This window comes from Scomber japonicus, chromosome 23 (genome assembly GCF_027409825.1).
Source record: "Scomber japonicus isolate fScoJap1 chromosome 23, fScoJap1.pri, whole genome shotgun sequence".
NCBI classification, from domain to species: domain Eukaryota; kingdom Metazoa; phylum Chordata; class Actinopteri; order Scombriformes; family Scombridae; genus Scomber; species Scomber japonicus.
The window spans coordinates 23,979,767-24,002,266 of record NC_070600.1 but is presented as its reverse complement, the minus strand read 5'-3'; the positions used below and the strand labels follow the sequence as shown (position 1 = coordinate 24,002,266).

Sequence of the window (22,500 nt, the reverse complement as noted above, 5' to 3'; positions counted from 1 at the left end):
ATGCATGCCGAATTTCGTTTGTGTATATCAATCTGGAGCAAGGGGCTCAATTTTCTTTGGAGCCATCCACACGGAGACGCTTTTTTGGTTTAAACGTAGATGTTTTGCATCGTTTTGGCCGATCGTCCAAACGAATACTGTAAATGCCTGAACACGAAGCTTTCTGAAACCTGGTCCCAGAGTGAAAAAATTTGCAAACGCAGCCCTTAAGTGTTCGTTTGGATGGTGAAGACACATACTTGCGTTTCGATGATGTCATCGCCACACCCCTCGAGCCATGGATGTACCTCCAAGGCTTTAATAGGCTGCGCGCGTTCCCCCGGACGGTTTTGGTGGACGATCACAGGCCCTAAACACACAGTCTTTGAACGCACGACGGGCCCTTGAACGCACCGTGTGTTTGAACATACAGCGGGGAAACAGCTGCAATGGAGTAACTATTGTGTTTGTGTTAGCAAACCGAGTGCTGCCTGTTAGAGTGTAACTCCGTTAAAATGACACAGTCACACTTAAACGGAAAAGACTGATTGAGGATGTTAGATGTTGCGCCGCCTATAGGCTGGAATATGAAGTAGCGTGTTGAGTCGTGTTGAGATGGATCCGTGTGTACGCAAATATTCTTGAAACGATGCCAGGGAAAACGGAGGGGGAAAAGATCGTTTTGGTACGTGTGGACTTGGCCTTAATTTGCCTAGAGAGAGAGATTTTGCCGCGCCCATTCCTGTCAACCATAAAATATCAAATTTTCATGAGTTTTCCGGCACGTTAAAGCTGTCAAAATGTGTTTGTTTTGGAAGAATGATAATAGTATTAATTCCTTTTAGATGCAATAGGGCATAATTAAAACACCAGAGATCTGAGTGGAAAGTTTTGTTCTTGCAGCTTCATTTCTAACCTTTTTCTGTGAGTCAAACGTTGCTTAACCACGTCATGTGATACGCTATTTCACTACACTTTCACAAGAAGTATCACTGAGACTACCACACTGCATTTAACATCCAGGAATTCACATTACAGACACCACCAGTGACTGTCCCCCATAACAAATTGGCCACAGTTTGGCACGTTGACCATAGACGGGCAGTCCAGCCATAATTGAGGTTTTAACGTGGTTTTGTTTAAAGCTGGAAAGACGAACAACTGTTTTTCACAAACCACAGAGGACTAATGTAAAATATATAATACACACACAGAGAAATACAAACACACTTACAGTAAACCTACATATACTGAATTCTACATCATCAGGTCAGAGATTTATGGAAATGTGTGTTACTACATCTCGTGTTTTGTCTTCTTGTGACAACAAAGGAAGATTTTTATGTTCTCCGCCACCACATCAAAGACTTGTTACGGTTTCTAGAGATCGTATTAATGTTGTTGAAGTCACAAAACTGTTTTCTTGTGATCATAAAATTTGTACTTTGTGGTCTCGTAAAAATAACAAGCCATTAAAATCATTTAATCACCTTAGGGTGGCTGTTTACTTTAGTGCTGTGGTACTGACTGACACTCTCAGCAATAAGTCTGCGCTCATTAAAATAGCCTTTTTGTTCCTAAGAGCATGCTGGCTGGTTGAGAGGTGCTTGAGCAGCCTGCCAATCATTCCTCTGAGCTGTTCAAACTCTTGACCTCAAATGTTCCTCTCACACGGCTTCAAAGGGAAGTGAAGTCTGCAGATACGAGGCTCCAGTGAAACACATTTACGCTAATAAATAGTGAAAGAGTACATGTTGACTGACCAGTAAGAAACCAAATCTGCCTCGCTGCAGCCTGCCAGAACGTGCAAAATGAATACATGCCTCTTCACAAAACATTTGATTGCTGCCAGTCATTTTGGATTCATTTTGGATTTGTGTCTAAATATCTTGAGGTCTATTTTGAACCTGTTCTCTTTTTAAAAATGCTCTTTAAATCCAGGCATCTCCAAAGATGGTGTCAAGTGTGCATGGCCAAAACCAGTCCTGTTTCATAAAGAGACTCCCTGCACGCTGACGAAAAAACAGAGGAGGCTTCCAGGATACAAAAGACTCAGCCCATGAAGGACCATGAATCTCTTCTCTTTTTTTTTTGTAGCACTTGAGTAAAGTAATTTCTGAGCCAGAAAAAGAAAGACTAGAGAATATTTGATAGACTTTTTGGGGAGTTTCAATTCAAAAAAGCTCAAATATCACCAATGTCATGGAAGAGCTGGTTTAGTAAAAAAGAGAATACCAAATATACATTTTAAGTTAACCCTCCTGTTGTCCTCCCGGGTCAAATTGACCCTGTCTCTTTTGACTATTCCTTCTTTCCTTCCTCTTTCTTTGCTCCCTCCTCCTTCCATACATCGTTCCTCACTTCCTTCCTACCTTCCTCCTTCCCTTCCTCCTCTCCTTTCTTCCTTCCTTCCTCATTCCTTCCGTCCTCCCTTCATTCCTCCTGTCCTTCTTTTCTCCTTTCCTTCCTCCCTTCCTTCCTCCTTTCCTTCCATCTTTCCTTCCCTCCTTCCTCACTTCATTCCTCCTGTCCTTCCTTCCATCCTTCCTTCCTTCCTTCCTCCCTTCCTTCTTACCTCACATCCTTCCTTCCTTCCTTCCTCTTTTCCTTCCTCACATCCTTCCTTCCTTTCTTCCTTCTCTCCTTCCTTCCTTCCTTCCTTCCTTCCTTCCTTCCTTTCTTGACCCGAGGACAACAGGAGGGTTAAGATAAAGCATCTACAGTAGAGGTAAGCATTTCTTGTTACTTTAAATATAAACTCTATATAATCTGTCTCTTTTCCGTAGCCGTCTGGACGCCAATCACATCTCCAGCGTTCCCATTGGCAGCTTCTCCGGTCTGCGTTCGCTGCGTCACCTGTGGTTGGACGATAACTCTCTGACGGAGGTGCCGGTCGAGGCTCTGAGCGATCTTCCCGCCCTGCAGGCCATGACGCTCGCCCTCAACCACATCACCCACGTCCCCGACCACGCCTTCAGCAAGCTGGGCCGCCTGGTGGTTCTGTAAGTACACACACACAAAGAAGGAATAAAGGAAGGGAGGAGGGAGGGAGGAGGGAGGGAGGAAAGGAAAGAGAGAAGGGCAGACGGAAGGAAGGAAGGAAGGATGGAAGGGAGAAGGAAGGAAGGATGGAAGGGAGGGAGGAAGAAGGAAAGAGGGAGGGAGGAAGGACAGAGGAAAGAAGGAATGGAGGAAGGTAGGGGGGAGGAAAGAAAGAGAGAGAAAGAGGAAGGAGAGGAAGGAGGGAAGAACAGACGGAAGGAAGGAAAGAAAGAAGGAACAGTCAAAACAGACGGGGTCAACTTGACCCGGGAGGACGACTGCTGCTCGCAAGCCAATAGTTTCGAATCTAAGCAGCGCCATCTTGAAAATTTCAGGTGCATGCTGGGAAAAATAAAAACACAGATTCTACTTATATGGGCATGAGGCGGGGCCATGGGTGGAGCGGGGAGGTTGCTATGGTTACGAGGGCTGGATCTCGAGGACATTGGTCAATCAACCTGTCAATCAGGACGTAGCCACGCCCTAATGCATACCCTGCTTTATCGTCACATATAAAATCAGGGAGGCCAAAATGTCCCAAATGAACATCATACTGCATTGAAGAAGGCTTTAAACTAGCGATTGAGACCATAAACACATTTTGAAAACGTTTACTGAGGTTAGAAATCAAGTGAGAAGTTGGTGAATTCTCCATTGACTTGTATAGAGACGGTCGCCCCCTGGTGGCCTTTTGATAGAATGCAGCTCTAAGTTACTTCCTGGTTGGCCTCATTTCAGAGGACAGGAGCTCCCCGCCTTCAATGAAAGCCGAGCATGTTCCCTTTAAGATGTCCAACCCTGCCTCCACTCAGCGATACTCATCATATCAACCTGTTAACTAAACTCACATACTTTGGGAGTATGAATTTTGGGAGCTGACCCATGAACTAGTTAGAACATATTTTCCATGAGGACATTTTGAACTTCCCTCTTTAAATTCTGTGTGGAGCTCCTTCACTGTTTAGAAATGGAAAGTGGTTCATTAAGACAATAAATTCTCCTCCTTGTCTTCAGATTACAAGCAGAACCTTGTGTGGTGTGATATGAGTTGATAATAACTCAACACCTCCCGTGTGATTTATCTCCACACAATCACATTAAAACACATTTAAGCTTCCTGTTGTCCTCCCGGGTCCTTCCTCTGTCCTTCCTTCCTTCCTTCCTTCCTTCCTTCCTTCCTTCCTTCATCAGATCTAAGTTCAGCTGTTAGGGTAAATATTCCCTCCTTCTGTCCTTTCTTCCTTCCTTCATCTGTCCTTCCTTTCTTCCTTCCTTCCTTCCCCCCTTCTTCCTCCCTTGCTTCCCTTCCTTCCTCCTTTCTTTCCTTCTTCCCGCCTTTCCTTCCTTCCTTCCTCCCTTCCTTCCCTTCCTCCTTCCTTCCTTCTTCCCTCCTTCCCTTCCTCCTTCCGTCCTTCTTCCTTCCTTTCTTCCTCATTTCTTCCTTCCTCCCTTCTTCCTTCCTCCTTTCTTCCTTCCTCCCTTCTTCCTTCCTTCCTCCATCCTTCCTCCTTCCCTTCCTCCTCTCCTTGCTTCCTTTCTCTTTTCCTCCCTCCTTTCCTTCCTCATTCCTTCCTTCCTCCTTTCCTTCCTTCCTTCCTCATTCCTTCCTTCCTCCCTTCATTCCTCCTGTCCTCCCTTCCTCTTTTCCTTCCTCCCTTCCTCCCTCCTTTCCTTCCTAGTAAGGCCTGTTTTTCCATGAGGACATTTTGAACTTCCCTCTTGTGGAGCTCCTTCACTGTTTAGAAATGGAAAGTGGTTCATGAAGACAATAAATTCTCCTCCTTGTCTTCAGATTACAAGCAGAACCTTGTGTGGTGTGATATGAGTTGATAATAACTCAACACCTCCCGTGTGATTTATCTCCACACAATCACATTAAAACACATTTAACCTTCCTGTTGTCCTCCCGGGTCCTTCCTCTGTCCTTCCTTCCTTCCTTCCTTCCTTCCTTCCTTCCTTCCTCAGATCTAAGTTCAGCTGTTAGGGTAAATGTTCCCTCCTTCTGTCCTTTCTTCCTTCCTTCATCTGTCCTTCCTTTCTTTCTTCCTTCCTTCCTCCCTCCCTCCCTCCATCCCTCCCTTCCTTCCTTCCTCCTTCCTTTCCTTCCTTCTTCCTCCCTCCATCCCTCCCTCTCTTCTTTCCCCCCTCCTTCTTTCCTTCCTTCTTCCCTCCTTTCCTTCCTACCTTCCTTCCTTTCCTTCCTTCTTCCTCCCTTGCTTCCCTTCCTTCCTCCTTTCCTTCCTTCTTCCTGCCTTTCCTTCTTTCCTTCCTTCTTTCCTCTGTCCTTTCTTTCCTCTGTCCTTTCTTTCCTCCCTTCTTTCCTCTGTCCTTTCTTTCCTCCCTTCTTTCCTCTGTCCTTTCTTTCCTCCCTCCCTCTCCCTCCCTCCGTCCCTCCCTCTCTTCTTTCCCCCCTCCTTCTTTCCTTCCTTCTTCCCTCCCTTCCTTCTTCCCTTCTTTCCTTCCTACCCTCCTTCCTTTCCTTCCTTCTTCCTCCCTTGCTTCCCTTCCTTCCTCCTTTCCTTCCTTCTTCCCGCCTTTCCTTCCTTCCTTCCTTCCTTACTTTAGCTGCAAATGACATAACTAGTAAGGCCTGTTTTTCCATGAGGACATTTTGAACTTCCCTCTTGTGGAGCTCCAAACTGTTTAGAAATGGAAAGTGGTTCATGAAGACAATAAATTCTCCTCCTTGTCTTCAGATTACAAGCAGAACCTTGTGTGGTGTGATATGAGTTGATAATAACTCAACACCTCCCGTGTGATTTATCTCCACACAATCACATTAAAACACATTTAAGCTGTTTGCCTCCTGATTCATGGATCTCTCTTTAAACTTGTGTTAGTAAGACGGATCTATAAATCACCTGAGTGTTTGGACTCCTCGCTCAGACTCTCCGCGTGTGTTTGTGCTTCTCTGTTTTTCTTCTTCTGCTTTTTACGTCTCTGTTAACACGTTCTGAGGAGAATGATCTCTGCCCACCGCCGAGCATTCGACAATTACTCATTTTAACCTTCCTGTCGTCCTCACGGGTCAAATTGACCCCGTCTGTTTTGACTTCTTCCTTCCTTCCTTCCTTCCTTCCTTCCGTCTGTCCTTCCTCCCTCCTTCTCTCCTTCCTCCCTCCTTCTCTCCTCCCTCCTCCTTCCCTTCCTTCTTTCCTCCCTTCCTCCCTCCCTCGCTCCTTCTCTCTTTCTTTCCTCTCCCTCCCTTCCTTCCTTCCTTCCTTCCTCCCTTCCTCCTTCTTTCCTTCTTTCTTTCCTCTGTCCTTTCTTTCCCTCCTCCCTCCCTCCCTCTCTCCTTCTTTCCTTCCTTCTTTTCTCCATCCTTCCTTCCCTTCCTTCTTTCCTCTGTCCTTCCTTCCTTCTTTCCTCCCTTCCTCCCTCCCTCCCTCCTTCTCTCCTTCTTTCCTCCCCCTACCTTCCTTCCTTCCTTCCTCCCTCCCTCCTTCTTTCCTTCCTTCTTTCCTCTGTCCTTTCTTTCCTCCCTCCCTCCCTCTCTCCTTCTTTCCTTCCTTCTTTCCTCCCTCCCTCCTCCTCTCTTTCTTTCCTCCCCCTCGTTCCTTCCTTCCTTCTTTCCTCCCTTCCTCCCTCCCTCCTTCTTTCCTTCCTTCTTCCCTCTGTCCTTTCTTTCCTCCCTCTCTCCTTCTTTCCTTCCTTCTTTTCTCCATCCTTCCTTCCTTCCCTCCCTCCTTCCTCCCTCCTTCTCTCTTTCTTTCCTCCCCCTACCTTCCTTTCTTCCTTCTTTCCTCCCTTCCTCCCTCCCTCCTTCTTTCCTTCCTTCTTTCCTCTGTCCTTTCTTTCCTTCCTTCCTCCCTCCCTCCTACTCTTTCTTTCCTCCCCCTACCTTCCTTCCTTCCTTCCTTCCGTCCTTCCGTCTGTCCTTCCTCCCTCCTTCTCTCTTTCTTCCCCCCCTCTCCTTCTTTCCTTCTTTCTTTCCTTCCTTCCTCCCTCCCTCCTTCTCTCTTTCTTTCCTCCCTCCCTCCTCCTCTCTTTCTTTCCTCCCCCTACCTTCATTTCTTCCTTCTTTCCTCCCTTCCTCCCTCCCTCCTTCTTTCCTTCCTTCTTCCCTCTGTCCTTTCTTTCCTCCCTCTCTCCTTCTTTCCTTCCTTCTTTTCTCCATCCTTCCTTCCTCCCTCCCTCCTTCTTTCCTTCCTTCTTCCCTCTGTCCTTTCTTTCCTCCCTCTCTCCTTCTTTCCTTCCTTCTTTTCTCCATCCTTCCTTCCTTCCTCCCGGTCTTTCCTTCATCTCTTGCTTCTTTCCTTCCTTTCCTTCCTTCCTCCTTCCTTCCCTCCTTCTTTCCTCCCTCCTTCTCTCTTTCTTTCCTATCCCTCCTTCTTTCCTCCCTTCCTCCCTCCCTCCTTCTTCCCTTCCTTCTTTCCTCCTTCCTTCCTACCTCCCTCCTTCTCTCATTCTTTCCTTCCTTCTTTCCTCTGTCCTTCCTTCCTTCCTTCCTTCCTTCCTTCCTGTCTTTCCTTCCTCTCTTCCTTCTTTCCTTTCTTCCCTTCCTTCCTTCTTCCTTTCCTTCCTTCCTTTTTCCATCCTCGCTCCTTTCCTTCCATCCTCCCTTCCTTCCTTCCTTGACTCGAGGACAACAGGAGGGGTTAACATTTATCTATCTCTATATTTCTCTTTATTCTCTGCCCGGTTGTTTTTTAACTATACGACGTTATTGGCTCATTGGTTTTTAATGCAAGACAGAAATTTGGGTTTTATCACTTTTAGCATCGTTAAAAGTGAATTACATTTATTCCACATTTTAGTTACACCAATTGACACCGGGTTGCATCACGTCATTGACCCATGTATGTTTGGCGTGTGCTATTTTACATGTGTTAGTGTTGCTCTGACATCATCCGTTAGTTAACCCTTAAACAGGCCTTACTAGTTATGTCATTTGCAGCTAAAGGAAGGAAGGAAAGGCGGGAAGAAGGAAGGAAAGGAGGAAGGAAGGGAAGCAAGGGAGGAAGAAGGAAGAAAAGGAAGGAGGGAGGAAGGAAGGAAGGTAGGAAGGAAAGGAGGGAAGAAGGAAGGAAGGAAAGGAGGGAGGAAGGGAAGGAAGGGAGGAAGAAAGAAGGGGAGGAAGGGAAGGAAGGTAGGAAGGAAAGGAGGGAAGAAGGAAGGAAAGGAAGGAAGGAAAGGAAGGAGGGAGGAAGAAGGATGGAAAGGAGGGAGGAAGGAAGGAAGGGAGGGAGGGAGGGAGGGAGGGAGGAAGGAAGGAAGAAAGGACAGAAGGAGGGAACATTTACCCTAACAGCTGAACTTAGAACTGAGGAAGGAAGGAAGGAAGGAAGGACAGAGGAAGGACCCGGGAGGACAACGGGAAGGTTAAAGAGTGTGTATCTCCTGGTGCACGTTGTCTGTTTAAGGAAGGAAGGAAGGAAGGAAGGAAGGAAGGAAGGACAGAGGAAGGAGCCTGGAGGACAACAGGAAGGTTAAAGAGTGTGTATCTCCTGGTGCATGTTGTCTGTTTAAGGGAGGGAGGGAGGAAGGAAGGAAGGAAGGAAGGACGGACAGATGAAGGAAAGGAAGGAGGGAGGAAGTAGGATGGAAAGGAAGGAAGGAAGGAAGGAAGGAAGGAAGGACAGAGGAAGGACCCGGGAGGACAACAGGAAGGTTAAAGAGTGTGTATCTCCTGGTGCACGTTGTCTGTTTAAGGTTTAGGAAGGAAGGAAGGAAGGAAGGAAGGAAGGAGGAAGGACAGAGGAAGGAAGGAAGGAAGGACAGAGGAAGGACCCGGGAGGACAACAGGAAGGTTAAAGAGTGTATATCTCCTGGTGCATGTTGTCTGTTTAAGGGTTAGGAAGGAAGGAAGGAAGGAAGGACGGACAGATGAAGGAAGGAAGGAAGGAAGGACAGAGGAAGGAAGGAGGAAGGAAGGAAGGAAGGAAGGAAGGACAGAGGAAGGACTCCTGGTGCACGTTGTCTGTTTAAGGGAGGGAGGAAGGAAGGAAAGAAGGAAGGAAGGACATAGGAAGGACTCCTGGTGCACGTTGTCTGTTTAAGGGAGGGAGGAAGGAAGGAAGGAAGGAAGGAAGGAAGGAAGGAAGGAAGGAAGGAAGGACAGAGGAAGGACTCCTGGTGCTCGTTGTCTGTTTAAGGGAGGGAGGAAGGAAGGAAGGAAGGAAGGAAGGACATAGGAAGGACTCCTGGTGCACGTTGTCTGTTTAAGGGTTAGGAAGGAAGGACGGACAGATGAAGGAAGGAAGGAAGGAAGGAAGGAAGGACAGAGGAAGGACCCGGGAGTTGTCTGTTTAAGGGTTAACCAGTACAATAATCAGCTGGTTAGTCAGTCGGTTAGCCTTTATGTTACTCTGCTGGGTTTCTAGTACCATAGCCTCCTCGTATGTTAATCAGCTGAATGAATTAAGGTTCAGAAATGTGTTCCAGTTTTTTGGACTTAAATACTGTAAACCCGAACTCGATCTAACAGCTGTCATCAACTGAAACATCTGGATGTAAAAAACACAACTCACATCATCTGGACTCATGCCTCAAAGGCTTACAGAACCACTTTTCAACTTTTCGGGTAATGTTTTTGTTTTTGGCACTCTCTGTGTGTGTGTCTCTCTGTGTGTGTGTGTGTGTGTGTGTGTGTGTGTGTGTGTGTGTGTGTGTGTGTGTGTGTGTGTGTGTGTGTGTCCCTCCCTCCTACCTCCCTTCCTTCTTTCCATCCTTCCTTCCTTTCCTCCCTCCTTTCCTTCCTTCTTCCTCCCTCCCTCCTTCCTTCCTTCTTTCATCCTTCTTTCCTTCCTCCCTCCTTCCTTCCTTCTTTCATCCTTCTTTCCTTCCTCCCTCCTTCCTTCCTTCTTTCCTGCCTCCCTCCCTCCTACCTCCCTTCCTTCTTTTCCTTCCTTCTTCCTCCCTCCCTTCCATCCTTCCTTCTTTTTCCTTTCCATCCTTCCTTCCTTTCCTCCCTCCTTTCCTTCCTTCTTCCTCCCTCCCTTCCATCCATCCTTCCTTCCTTTCCTCCCTCCTTTCCTGTGTGTGTGTGTGTGTGTGTGTGTGTGTGTGTGTCTGTGTGTGTGTCTGTGTGTGTCTGTGTGTGTCTGTGTGTGTCTGTGTGTGTGTGTGTGTGTATGTGTGTGTGTGTGTTGCTAGGAGTTGTTGCTGCATTAAGATTAAGTTTAACCGTAGCAGCAACTGTCCCTGTCTGTCTGTATTAGCTCCTTAATAACATGCAAAACTCTGTGTGTGTGCGTGTGTGTGTGCGTGTGTGTGTGTATGTGTGTATGTGTGTGTGTGATGGCATTCAGCGCGGCAGCATTGAAGTCTGCTGTCATTTCTTTTGTCCAATCGGCTCGAAGCTAATTTGCATGAAATTACCAAAAGAAAAAAACCTTCTTGAGAGGCCCCGGGGCCCCTTTTAAGAAGAGATGCACGCACGCACACACACACACACACACACACACACACACACACACACACACACACACACACCGACACACCGACACACACACACACACACACACACTGTTTGTCTGCTTCATTAGCCCATCAGTCTCTCTCTCTCTCCACAGGCATCTCAACAACAATAGGATCGTTTCCATGGGAACAAACTCCTTCCACGGACTCCACAGTTTGGAGACGCTGTGAGTTAGTGTGTGTGTGTGTGTGTGTGTGTGTGTGTGTGTGTGTGTGTGTGTGTGTGTGTGTGTGTGTGTGTGTGTGTGTGTGTGTTTTGGGGAGGAGTTGGAGCAGTCAGGGTTGAGTTGGGGTCAGGGTGAAGGGTTAGGAGATGAGATGAGGAGATTTCACTTCCACACATTGGTAAAGGATTAAGTGGATTTCTGAAGTTGAAGTGAACGCTGAAGTTTTTCAGAAAGTCTAATTTTCAATTTTCCAGAGTGAGACGAGAAGAGTGTCATTTTGATCTCTCTCTCTCTCTCTCTCTCTCTCTCTCTCTGTGTCTCTTTGCCTCTCTCTCTCTCTCTCTCTCTCTCTCTGTGTCTCTTTGCCTCTCTCTCTCTCCCTCTCTCTCTCTCTCTCTCTCTCTCTCTCTCTCTCTCTCTCTCTCTCTCTCTCTCTCTCTCTCTCTCTCTCTCTCTCTCTCTCTCTCTCTCTCTCTCTCCAAGATGTGGTTCGCTTAGCCCAACTTTGTGACTCTCATCTGTCATCATTGCTTAAAAAAGGCCATTAAAACGTTTTACACTTTATTTTGAAGGCGTTAAGAATCCTCAAAGGAGAATCCGAAAGGAGAAGGAAGGATGGATGGAATGGAGGGAGGAAGAAGGAAGGAAAGGAAGGAAGGATGGAAAGGAAAAAGAAGGAAGGATGGAAGGGAGGGAGGGAGGAAGAAGGAAGGAAAGGAGCGAGGAAAGGAAGGAAGGGTGGAAAGGAAAAAGAAGGGAGGGAGGAAGAAGGAAGGAAGGATGGAAAGGAAAAAGAAGGAAGGATGGAAGGGAGGGAGGAAGAAGGAAGGAAAGGAGGGAGGAAAGGAAGGAAGGATGGAAAGGAAAAAGAAGGAAGGATGGAAGGGAGGGAGGAAGAAGGAAGGACGGAAAGAAGGATGAAAGAAGGAAGGAAGGAAAGGAGGGAGGAATGAAAGGGAGGAAAGGAAAGAAGGAAAAAGAAGGAAGGATGGAAGGGAGGGAGGAAGGAAGAAGGAAAGGAGGGAGGAAAAGAAGGGAGGGAGGGAGGAAAGAAAGAAGGAAGGAAAGGAGGGAGGAAGGAACGAAGGATGAAAAAAAGAAGGAAGGAGCGAGGGAGGGAGGGAGGAAAGAAGGAAGGAAAGGAGGGAGGAAAGGAAGGAAGGATGGAAAGAAAGAAGGAAGGAAGGAAAGGAGGGAGGGAGGAAGGAAAGGGAGGAAAGGAAAGAAGGAAGGGAGGAAGGAAAGGAGGGAGGAAAAGAAGGAAGGGAGGTAGGAGGGAGGGAGGGAGGAAAGAAAGAAGGAAGGAAAGGAGGGAGGAAAGGAAGGAAGGAAGGATGGAAAGGAAAAAGAAGGAAGGATGGAAGGGAGGGAGGAAGGAAGAAGGAAAGGAGGGAGGAAAAGAAGGGAGGGAGGGAGGAAAGAAAGAAGGAAGGAAAGGAGGGAGGAAGGAACGAAGGATGAAAGAAAGAAGGAAGGAGCGAGGGAGGGAGGGAGGAAAGAAAGAAAGAAAGAAGGAAGGAAAGAAAGGAGGGAGGGAGGGAGGAAGGAAAGGGAGGAAGGAAAGAAGGATGAAAGAAGAAAGTAAGGAGGGAGGGAGGAAGGACAGAGGAAAGAAGGAATGGAGGAAGGTAGGGGGGAGGACTAAATACCCTTAGTTATTAGTGTGAGACAGGCAGAAACGACACACTGCTGCTTTAGCTGAGTGGAAACTTTCTTTTTCTTTCTTTCTTTCTTTTTTTCTTTCTTTCTTTTTTTTTTCTTTCTTTCTTTTTTTTTTTACATCTTTTTTTAGTTTATTGAGATACAAATGTTGTGAGTGCCGTTACCAGTAAGCATGTGATTTGGATTTTTAGCAAGATTTTCTTGATATTGGACGAAGTGGGTGCAGATTAACCTGTGTGTGTTTATGTTGGTGTGTGTGTTTCTGCGTGTGTGTGTGTGTGTGTGTGTGTGTGTGTGTGTGTGTGTGTTTCTGCATGAATCAGTGTGTGTGTATAGAACATGTTTCTGTTTTCTCAGTCAACCAGAGAAGCAGGTTTAAACACACAAACACACACTGCCTTCATTTGGAAATAGTGTGTGTGTGTGTGTGTGTGTGTGTGTGTGTGTCTGTGTGTGTGTGTGTGTGTGTGTGTGTGTGTGTGTGTGTGTGTGTGTGTGTGTGTGTGTGTGTGTGTGTGTCTAGCTCTATGTGTGTCTCTAGTTCTGTGTGTGTGCGTGTGTGTGTGTCTACCTCTGTGTGTGTGTGTGTGTGTAGCTCTGTGTGTGTCTCTAGCTCTGTGTGTGGCCCTGGCTGTATGCTAATCATAATTACTATTCATGCACACACACGCATCGGCAACATGTGTTTCTGTGTGTGTGTGTGTTTGTGTGTGCGTGTGTGTTTGTGTGTGTGTGTGTGTGTGTGTGTGTGTGTGTTAGGAGGTTGTGTACCTGTACGATCAGGAATAATAAACCACACCAGAGACTCAAGTTCATCTGAAACTACAAACACAAACAGACAGAGAAGAAGAAGAAAAAAACGGAAATGAAAATAGAAAAAAAAAAAAAAATGACTTAATTAATACAACCAGCTCGGTACTCGGTCTTAAAGGAAAACACACATTACATTTATAAACGTCATGTTTAGTTCAGCTGTGGCGGTTTCCACAGTTTGCCCACCACAGTTTCACTCAAGCAACTTCTCCTTTTGCCCAAATTGGGATTTTCTGGTTCCAGTAAGTGACGAAAATGGTTGTGAACTATAAATCCGAACTCCAGCTTTCAAAACATATCTTACGAAACCTCTGACGCACCACGAAAACACTGCCGAGCTGTTTGTGGTGTTAATACAACTTTTCGTTTCGGCGAATGTCCAAAAATGTCGACATTGCGTTATTATTACAACATGAACAAAAAGGTTACTGTCAGTCAGAAACAAATGAAGTGGCTCCAAACACTACACCTTGGCGGTCGTCGCTATGCAAGAGACTAGAGCTTCAGACTTTAAGGCTTTGAGTGTGAAAGTTCGTTCTTGGCTTGGTAATAGTAGTAATAAATCCACTTATTTGCCTTTTCCTTAACTTTCAATTACATGTTAAGCCCTGCATCAGTCAGAGGCGTTGGCACATTTGTTGTTTCTGTCAGAGAAAGTTCAAAAAGGGAGTTCTAACTAAAACAGTTCACTACCTTCATATATGACCATGAAGGCTGGGTATCAGTACCAATCCAAGTACCTTTAAAATGATCCTGATACCAGCTGAGTCCTTCATTAGATACTCATCATTCTACATGTACAGTCAAGCCCGAAATTATTCATACCCCTGGCAAATTTTGACTTAAAGTTACTTTTATTCAACCAGCAAGTTGTTTTTTGACCGGAAGTGACACAGGCGTCTCCAAGAAGATAAGAAGACGATGTACAAAAGGCATCATTGTGGTAAAAAAAATATTTCAGTCAGCTTTTATTTACATTTGAACAAAAAGTGGCATGTCCAAAAGGGGTATGAATAATTTCGGGCTTGACTGTAGGTCTCTGTGTTTTATCGTGTGTAGCAGGCAGGGGAGCATTAATGAATGGGCTAACCTGGGCTACGGCCCCATTGGCCTCCACCATGGGGGGGGGGGGATCTAAAAATTGAGAATAATTTCTTTGCTAATGAAGTCATAAAGTCCTGTCGCCTAGGGGCCACTGGTATCTGGCATGTAGTGTAGACTTTAGAGCGTTTAGGAGGCATCTTGGCTGCTGAACTGCTAAGCACGCTAACTCAAATTCACCATGACTTCACCACCACAGACGAGTTGTAGCTGCTTTGGCAGTGGACCAACCACATGATGCATTAAATCCAAGAACGCTTGTGTTGATTAGGTGTGAGCAAGTCCGTATAAAAGAAATAGACTGTATAAAAGAAATGGACATAACATCCGTGACGTCACCCATTGGTTTGTGGACTGCTACTCGGAAGCCAATAGTTTCTAATCTAGGCAGCGCCATCTTGAAAATTTCAGGTGCATGCTGGGAAAAATAAAAACACTGATTCTACTTATATGGACATGAGGCGGGGCCATGGGCGGAGCAGGGAGGTTGCTATGGTTGCGAGGGCTGGATCTGGAGGACATTGGTCAATCAACCTGTCAATCAGGACGTAGCCACGCCCTAATGCATACCCTGCTTTATCATCACATATAAAATCAGGGAGGCCAAAATGTCCCAAATGAACATCATACTGCATTGAAGAAGGCTTTAAACTAGCGATTGAGACCATAAACACATTTTGAAAACGTTTACTGAGGTTAGAAATCAAGTGAGAAGTTGGTGAATTCTCCATTGACTTGTATAGAGACGGTCGCCCCCTGGTGGCCTTTTGATAGAATGCAGCTCTAAGTTACTTCCACATTGGCTTCATTTCAGAGGACAGGAACTCCCCGCCTGGTACAAATAGTCATATTTTGTAGCTCTGGGTGCAAAAAGGATCGATTCCAGGTATCGTTTGATCGGAGAAGGTTCAGTACTACTTGCTACTGATTTATTTCGGTCGATTCCTTAAAGGTATAGAGTACTGATACTCAGCCGTAATGACCACCTGTCACTCCGTTGGCAGGTGAAAGCAGTGAGAATGGGGTGAAAAGCTCCAGAAAAAGCTTGTAAATAGACCTTAATTACCATTCAGTCGTTAAACCAGACTTCAAACATTTTCAGAACACTTTGTCAGCGCAAACAAGAACAAAGCATCTCGTCTTGGTATCTTTAATAGTGAAGAAAACCTAAAAATGTGAGGATTCTCAGGCAAGTTCTGATTTCAAAGTGGATTATGGAGATTTATTTATAACATCCTGGACTAATTGAATCTAAAAATAGAAGAGAGGAGTTCACAGTGAGATTCAAATCATGCCTCACAGTTTCAAACCCTCTGCAATAAACCGATCCAAAAGTAAATTGATTAAAATATTAATATTTGTCAAAGTTCTACAAAACTCAACCTCTAACTTCACCTCACTAGTAAACCACATGGCAACAGAATCTGAAGCTCCTTTGTTGGATATTTCTCATTATTCTACCTGGTATAATCCTGCAAACGCCACATCCAACACAATCTGCACATAATATGATTTACAGCATGACATGATAATCACTGGGATTTCTTCAAAGCTCTGAACCTCTAATAAACCCCAAAGACCTAATCAGGAACGTTTTACTCAGCTCTCATCCAATCATAACCCTCCAAATTCCATCAATAATAGCTGTGGTAGAAAGCGTAGCAGCTATTGTTGTTACAAATCATCCTCTGGACACACACATGTACTCACACACTCAGAACCAGACTGAAGCAATTTCAATTTAATGGTATTTTCACAATGTGGCAGCTTCATTCCACACAGGCTGTGTGTGTGTAATAGCCACCTGCATCCCAGAGATGGATGTGAGGACCTAATTGAAGCCATGTGTAGACTCGAAGAATGCTCTAGTCTCTACTGGTGATGAAAGAAAAGAGAGAGAGAGAGAGAGAGAGGCACAGTTAAATGTTTCTTTAATAAATGTAAAAGACGAGAGGGGGGGGAAAAAAAGAAGATTAAGATAAACATCAAGCATGAAACACAAATATTTACATGAAACACCAAAGTTCCCAGTGTAAAGTCGGCGTTCCCAGCGCAGGCTTATCCTATAGAGCTGACATAAACCAATCATTCCCAGTATAAAGCTGTGTTACCAGTCCAGAGCTGGGATTTCCACTTCAGAGCTAGAGTTTAGTTTCTCAGTCTGGAGCTGATACTCCCAGTCTAAGATCAAGATTCCCAGTATGAAATTTGTATTTTAAATCTAGGGCTAACTATTCCCATTGTTTAGCTTGTATTCCCAGTCTAGAGTTTCCATTTCTGGATTTGAGGTAACTAAGTAAGAATTCCCTTTTAAGAGTTAATATTCTCAGTCTGGAGATGATCATTCCTGGTATAGATCTGGTATTCCCAATATAGATCTAACATTCCCAGTTTAGAGTTCAGAATTCCTAGTATGGAGCTGGTATTCCCAGTTTAGGACTAACTATTCCAGGTCTATTTATCTGGTATTCCCAGTCTAAAGTTGACATATCTGGACTACAGCTGATCATTGAAGGTATAGATCTGGTATTCCCAATATAGAGATAACATTCCCAGTTTAGAGTTGGGAATTCCTAGTATGGAGCTGGTATTTCCAGTCTAGGACTAACTATTCCAGGTCTATTTATCTGGTATTCCCAGTCTAGAAGTAAAAACTCCCTTCATAGAGATAGTACTCTCAGTCTAGAGCTGATAATTCCCAGAATATATATATGGTGTTCCCACTCTGGAAATAACATTCCCAGTACAGATTAAGTGTTTCCAGTCTAGGACTAACTCTCCCCATTATTTATCTAATATTCCCAGTCTAGAGTTTGAGATTTCAGGATTACAGTTGATCATTCCAAGTCTTGAATTAGTATTCCCATTTTAGAGATGATCATTCCCAGGATAGATTGGGTATCCATACTGGAACTAGAATTCCCAGTGCAGAGCTGTCATTCCTAATATATAGATAATACTCCCAGTCTAGAGTTGAACATTCCCATTAAGAAGTTAGTATTTCCATTCTTGGGTTTACTATTCCCACTATAGATCTGATATTCCTAATCTAGCATTTTGATTCCCAGTACAGCTTGTTTTCCTGTTGAATACCAGTATATAGAGTTGGTATTCCCAGTGTAGAGCTCAGTCACTCCCAGGCTGGAGTTGAACTTTACAAGAATGGAGCAGGTATTTGGGATTAAGGGTTAACTATTCCCACTTCTGATTACCATTCCTGATCTGGAGCTGACACGTGGTGCTGGTATTTAAGGATTAGGGATAAATATTCTAACTATTCTTGTGGTATTCCCAGTCTAGAACATTTCCAGTTCAGATTACAAAACATTCCCGGTTCAGATTCAACATTAGCTGAGAGATTCCCAGCATAGAGTAGACATTCCCAAAACTGACAGCAATTATGTAAGTTAATATTCCCGATCTACAGCTGATATAGACTCTGGATCATTTCAAGTTTGACCAAATATGACTTGTTGACGGTTGTTTTTTCACGTTTTAGCTGCAACATTTCTGTCGTAGCATCACTAATTCCTGACCAGTCTAGAACCAGTATTCCCAGTCTGATCATGTATGTGTGTGTGTGTGTGTGCTGTAGAGAGAACATCACTGTAAGATTGTCAACTTTCATACCAAGTTTGCTCGTATGTTATAACCTCTTTCTTTCTTTCTCTCTCTCTCTCCGTCAGGGATTTGAACTACAACAGTCTGGTCGAGTTTCCGACGGCGATCCGCTCACTCAGCCACCTGAAGGAGCTGTGAGTCTGAACTGTTTGTGTGTGTTTGACTCAGAGAAAAACCTCCGACAGCATCCACGAATCCAGTGTGGATCAGTTTGGCTCAGGTTCTCAACTTGAAACACAACGTTTTATCTCCTGTCTCTTTAAACCCTCCAATTCAAAAATATGATAAAAACTAGTTTTAAAAGCAGCATCAGGTTTGTTAAAATGTACATTTAGTATTTTTTGTTGGTTTTATATCATTTGAAATGACATTTTTTTACCAAAAGTAAGACTAAATGCTCCTGAAAATGTCAAATGGTGTAACCACAAAATACATGATTCCCCAGATGAAATGTAATATTTAGAACAATTGTATGCCATTAGCTTTATTTAATATAAAAGTTATAATGTAAGATCATGCCAAACTAGTTGATAGTTCTCTTAAAATGGATTAAAAGCAGAAATTTGATGCTGGGTCCACAAAAAAAGAATGTGTGAAGTTATTCATACGTTTATTTTCACATTTTAACTCTTTAAATTTAAACTACACCACATGGAGACACAAAACTATACTATAATAACTATAGTAGCAGGATATCACTTCTTTTTTTTTCTTCTTTACTCCAAAATGTTCAACTTCTCAAAATCAAATCCGTACATGTTGGAGCTGAATCACATCAGAAATATGAGAGTAGAAACACCTTAGCAACCGCCTTAGCAACCACGGAACAGAATGGACAACCCTTAGCAACCACGGAACAGAATGGACAACCCTTAGCAACCACGGAACAGAATGGACAACCCTTAGCAACCATGTCTACAGAACCAATGGCTGTTCATGTCCACGCGTGTCAAACTGACATCAGCTCATCGGCAAAGTAGAAATAACCGTCACAAGTAAAGCATTAAGATCAGGTTGAAACCCTGGATTTTGACTTGCAGGGGGTTTTGTAGGACTTGTTTTTTAAGCTTTGACTGTGTTTAACATCCAACATCAGAACAGGATGTAAATAACGGAAAGAAATCCACAAAAAAGCAGAATATCTCCATGTTTGGGCCAAGAGAGGAAAGCTTCTTTGGGGATATAGATGGATGGATAGATGGATGGATGGATGGATGGATGGATGGATGGATAGATAGGTAGATAGGTAGATAGATAGATAGATGGGTAGATAGATAGACGGGTGGATAGATAGATAGATAGATAGATAGATAGATGGATGGGTAGATGGATAGATGGATGGATGGATGGATGGATGGATGGGTAGATGGAGAGAAAGAAAGAAAGAAAGAAAGATAGAACCAGGAACCAGGAAGGAGTTTGCTTTTTAGCAGAAGGAAGTTAGAAGTGAGTTTACTCGTAAGGAATGAAGGAAGTGGTGGGAGAAAAAATAATAATAGTAATTCCCTTTTCTGTTTCCTGTTTAGTGGTTTCCATAGTAACAACATCCAGTCTATACCCGAGCACGCCTTCACTGGGAATCCTTCGCTCATCACCATGTAGGTACCTCTGACTAATGATGTCATATGAGACAAAGAGACAGCAGCTCTTTAGGTAGTTTATTCTCATTAACAGTATTTCCATCTGTGATTATGATGATTTTTGTCTTTGTTTTACAGATTTTTCTACGATAATCCGATCCAGTCTGTCGGACGCTCGGCTTTTCAGAACCTTCCAGAGTTACGAACACTGTGAGACACTCGTCAATACACTTTATTACACACTATTATTATTAGATTTAATTAAAGCGTACTCACTGTGTTCTGCATATTTCAAGCTCTATGTTTAGATTTTGGGGCTCTGCTTTGTTACTGCCATCGAAACTAACAAAAGGCTCAACGCTGAACCCAAACTCACGATAGCCATGTTTTTTTAGGGCTGTCAAATGATTAATTTTTTTAATCGAGATTAATCGCAGGATTTCCATAGTTAATCGCGTTATGAATTGCATGTTTAAAATCCTGTTATTTTCCATTTGAAGGCAGTTTTAAGCCCATAATGTAAAGCATTTCTTACCAGAGTGTCTTAACTGGGAATCAATCACGGCTCTGCTGCGACTCCCACACTCCAAAATGGTCCTTTGGTGGAGCTGAGGCTGGCTTGGCTGCACCTGGGTGTTTAGCGTGGAGGTGCTAACTCAAACTCCACGTACTCCGGTGGTAGTTAAACTCCGTTTGACACAGATTGCATTTTACTTTTGACTTGTCAACTGAAGCGTCTGGAAGTGTTTTAAAGTTAAACAAGCCGTTCAAAAGTCCAGTAGCTCTCTTACTTTCCATCAGCGCGGTAGGTTTACTGCAGGAGGCCACTTCAAAGCATAGCGCTACAGCTAGAGGAGCCGTCTACGGGGGAGGAGAAGGGACAAAAAGGCTTGCAACATTAAAATACGATTAAAAAAAATTAACACGTTATGGATTGCATTAATCTAATCATGATTAACGCGTTAACGCTGACAGCTCTAGTTTTTTTAGTAAACAATACCAAAATTAACCAAAACTATGAGAGTCAGGAGGCCAAAGAGAAGAAAAGGAGAGGAAGGCTTTGGTAAGTAGGAGCCAGGACTTCTCTAAAATAAAGAAATAAAGTTGTGTAAACCCCCATTGTAGCGACTACTGAGAGACTTAGTCGTCTCTTATCTGTGACACGTCCACAAAATCATACTGAAGCCCAGATGACGTTTTTACTGCAGTTTATCAAAAAGGACTGACAAGCAGCTGTTCCACAAACATATAAAAACCCTGATGTGATCCGACTGTAAGAGTAAAGTGATGAAAGACGATGGTGACGGTCAAACAGGAAATATCAGAGCTCTACTAACTTCCCTTTGTCCAAAACTCCCGCCGCCACCCAAGTGAAACCACACCCATGTGTCAATCAATGCATGTCAATCAGTCAATCAATCTTTATTTGTATAGCGCCAAATCACAACAAAGTCATCTCAAGGCTCTTTCCACATAGAGCAGCTTCTAAACCGAACTCTTCAGGTTTTAACTTTAAAGAGACCCAACATTCCCACATGAGACACAGTGGAGAGAAAAAACTCCCTTTTAACAGGAAGAACCCTCAGAACCAGACTCAGAGTGGGAGAACATCTGCCTCGACCGGTTGGAGTTGAGAGGAGAGAAAGGAAGGAGAGGAGAGAGAGATAGAGGAGAGAGAGGAAGGAGAGGAGAGAGAGGGAGACAGAGGAAGGAGAGGAGAGAGAGAGGAAGAAGAGGAGAGAGAGAGAGAGGAGAGGAGAGAGAGGAAGAAGAGGAGGAGAGAGAGAGGAGAGAGAGAGGAGAGGAGAGAGAGGAAGAAGAGGAGGAGAGAGAGGAAGGAGAGGAAGAAATGAAGAAAGGAAAAGAAGACAAGGAAGGAAAGATGGAAGGAAACAAGGATGGAAAGAAGGGAAAAGTGAGCTGCTTTATCTTTTTCACACACAGAATGAAACTAAAAGTCAGTAATCAGCTGTAACTATAGAAAGGAGGAAGGAGGGAGGGAGGAAGGAAGGTAGAAGGGAGGGAGGAAAGAAGGGAAAAGTGATAGGAAGGGAAGGAAGGACGGAAAGGCAAAAGGAAGGAAGGAAAAGGGATTAGGAAAGAAATGAAGAAAGGAAAAGAAGACAAGGTAGGAAGGAAAGATGGAAGGAAACTCAATAAAAGGTTTTAGATATGTTTTATTTTTATATTTTCTCTCTCAGCTCTCTGAACGGAGCAGTCAAGGAAGGACGTTAGGAAGGGAGGAAGGATGGAGGGAAGGAGGGAGGGAAGGAGGAAGGGAGGGAGGGAAGGAAAGAAGGAAAAGAGGGAGGAAGGAAGGAAAGAAGGGAGGGAGGAAAGAAGGACAGAAGAAAGGGAGGAAGGAAAGAAGGACAGAAGGGAGGAAGGAGGGAGGGAGGGAAGGAAAGGAGGGGGGAGAGAAGGTAGAAAGGAGGGAGGGAGGAAGGAGGGAGGGAGGAGGGAGGGAGGGAAGGAAAGGAGGGAGGAAGGAAGGTAGACGGGAGGAAGGGAGGAAGGTGGGAGGGAAGGAAAGGAGGGAGGGAAGGAAAGGAGGTAGAAAGGAGGAAGGAGGGAGGGAGGAAGGAAGGTAGAAGGCAGGGAGGAAAGAAGGGAAAAGTGATAGGAAGGGACGGAAGGACGGAAAGGCAAAAGGAAGGAAGGGAAAGGGGATTAGGAAAGAAATGAAGAAAGGAAAAGAAGACAAGGAAGGAAGGAAGGATGGAAGGAAAGATGGAAGGAAACTCAATAAAAGGTTTTATATATTTTTATTTTTATTTTTATATTTTCTCTCTCAGCTCTCTGAACGGAGCAGCAGATCTCACCGAGTTTCCAGATCTGACGGGAACCAAGAGCCTGGAGAGCCTGTAAGACACACACACACACACACACACACACACACACACACACACACACACACACACACACACACACACACGCACACAGAGGAATGTTTCATATCGTGGTGTGTTTGCTGTTGTAGCCGACATCAGTGTGTGTTTTGAGAGCTGAACCTCAAATCAAACTGATGTTATTAATACGCAGCAGTTATTATTCTGACGGACTGTAACTTTATTTATCTGCAGCTCAGCATGAAATTAAACTCTCTCTCTCTCTCC

At 44.4% G+C, this 22,500-nt stretch overlaps 1 protein-coding gene across 1 annotated transcript in view; it reads left to right on the top strand.

Moving 5' to 3' along the window:
* The window catches only part of LOC128385186 (leucine-rich repeat-containing G-protein coupled receptor 5-like), a 57,665-nt gene that overhangs the window by 21,089 nt on the left and 14,076 nt on the right, over nucleotides 1–22,500 (top strand). The window contains 6 exon segments of the mRNA XM_053344047.1: nucleotides 2,766–2,981; nucleotides 10,536–10,607; nucleotides 17,870–17,938; nucleotides 19,331–19,402; nucleotides 19,523–19,594; nucleotides 22,180–22,248. Coding sequence (XP_053200022.1) covers nucleotides 2,766–2,981; nucleotides 10,536–10,607; nucleotides 17,870–17,938; nucleotides 19,331–19,402; nucleotides 19,523–19,594; nucleotides 22,180–22,248 — 570 coding nt within the window.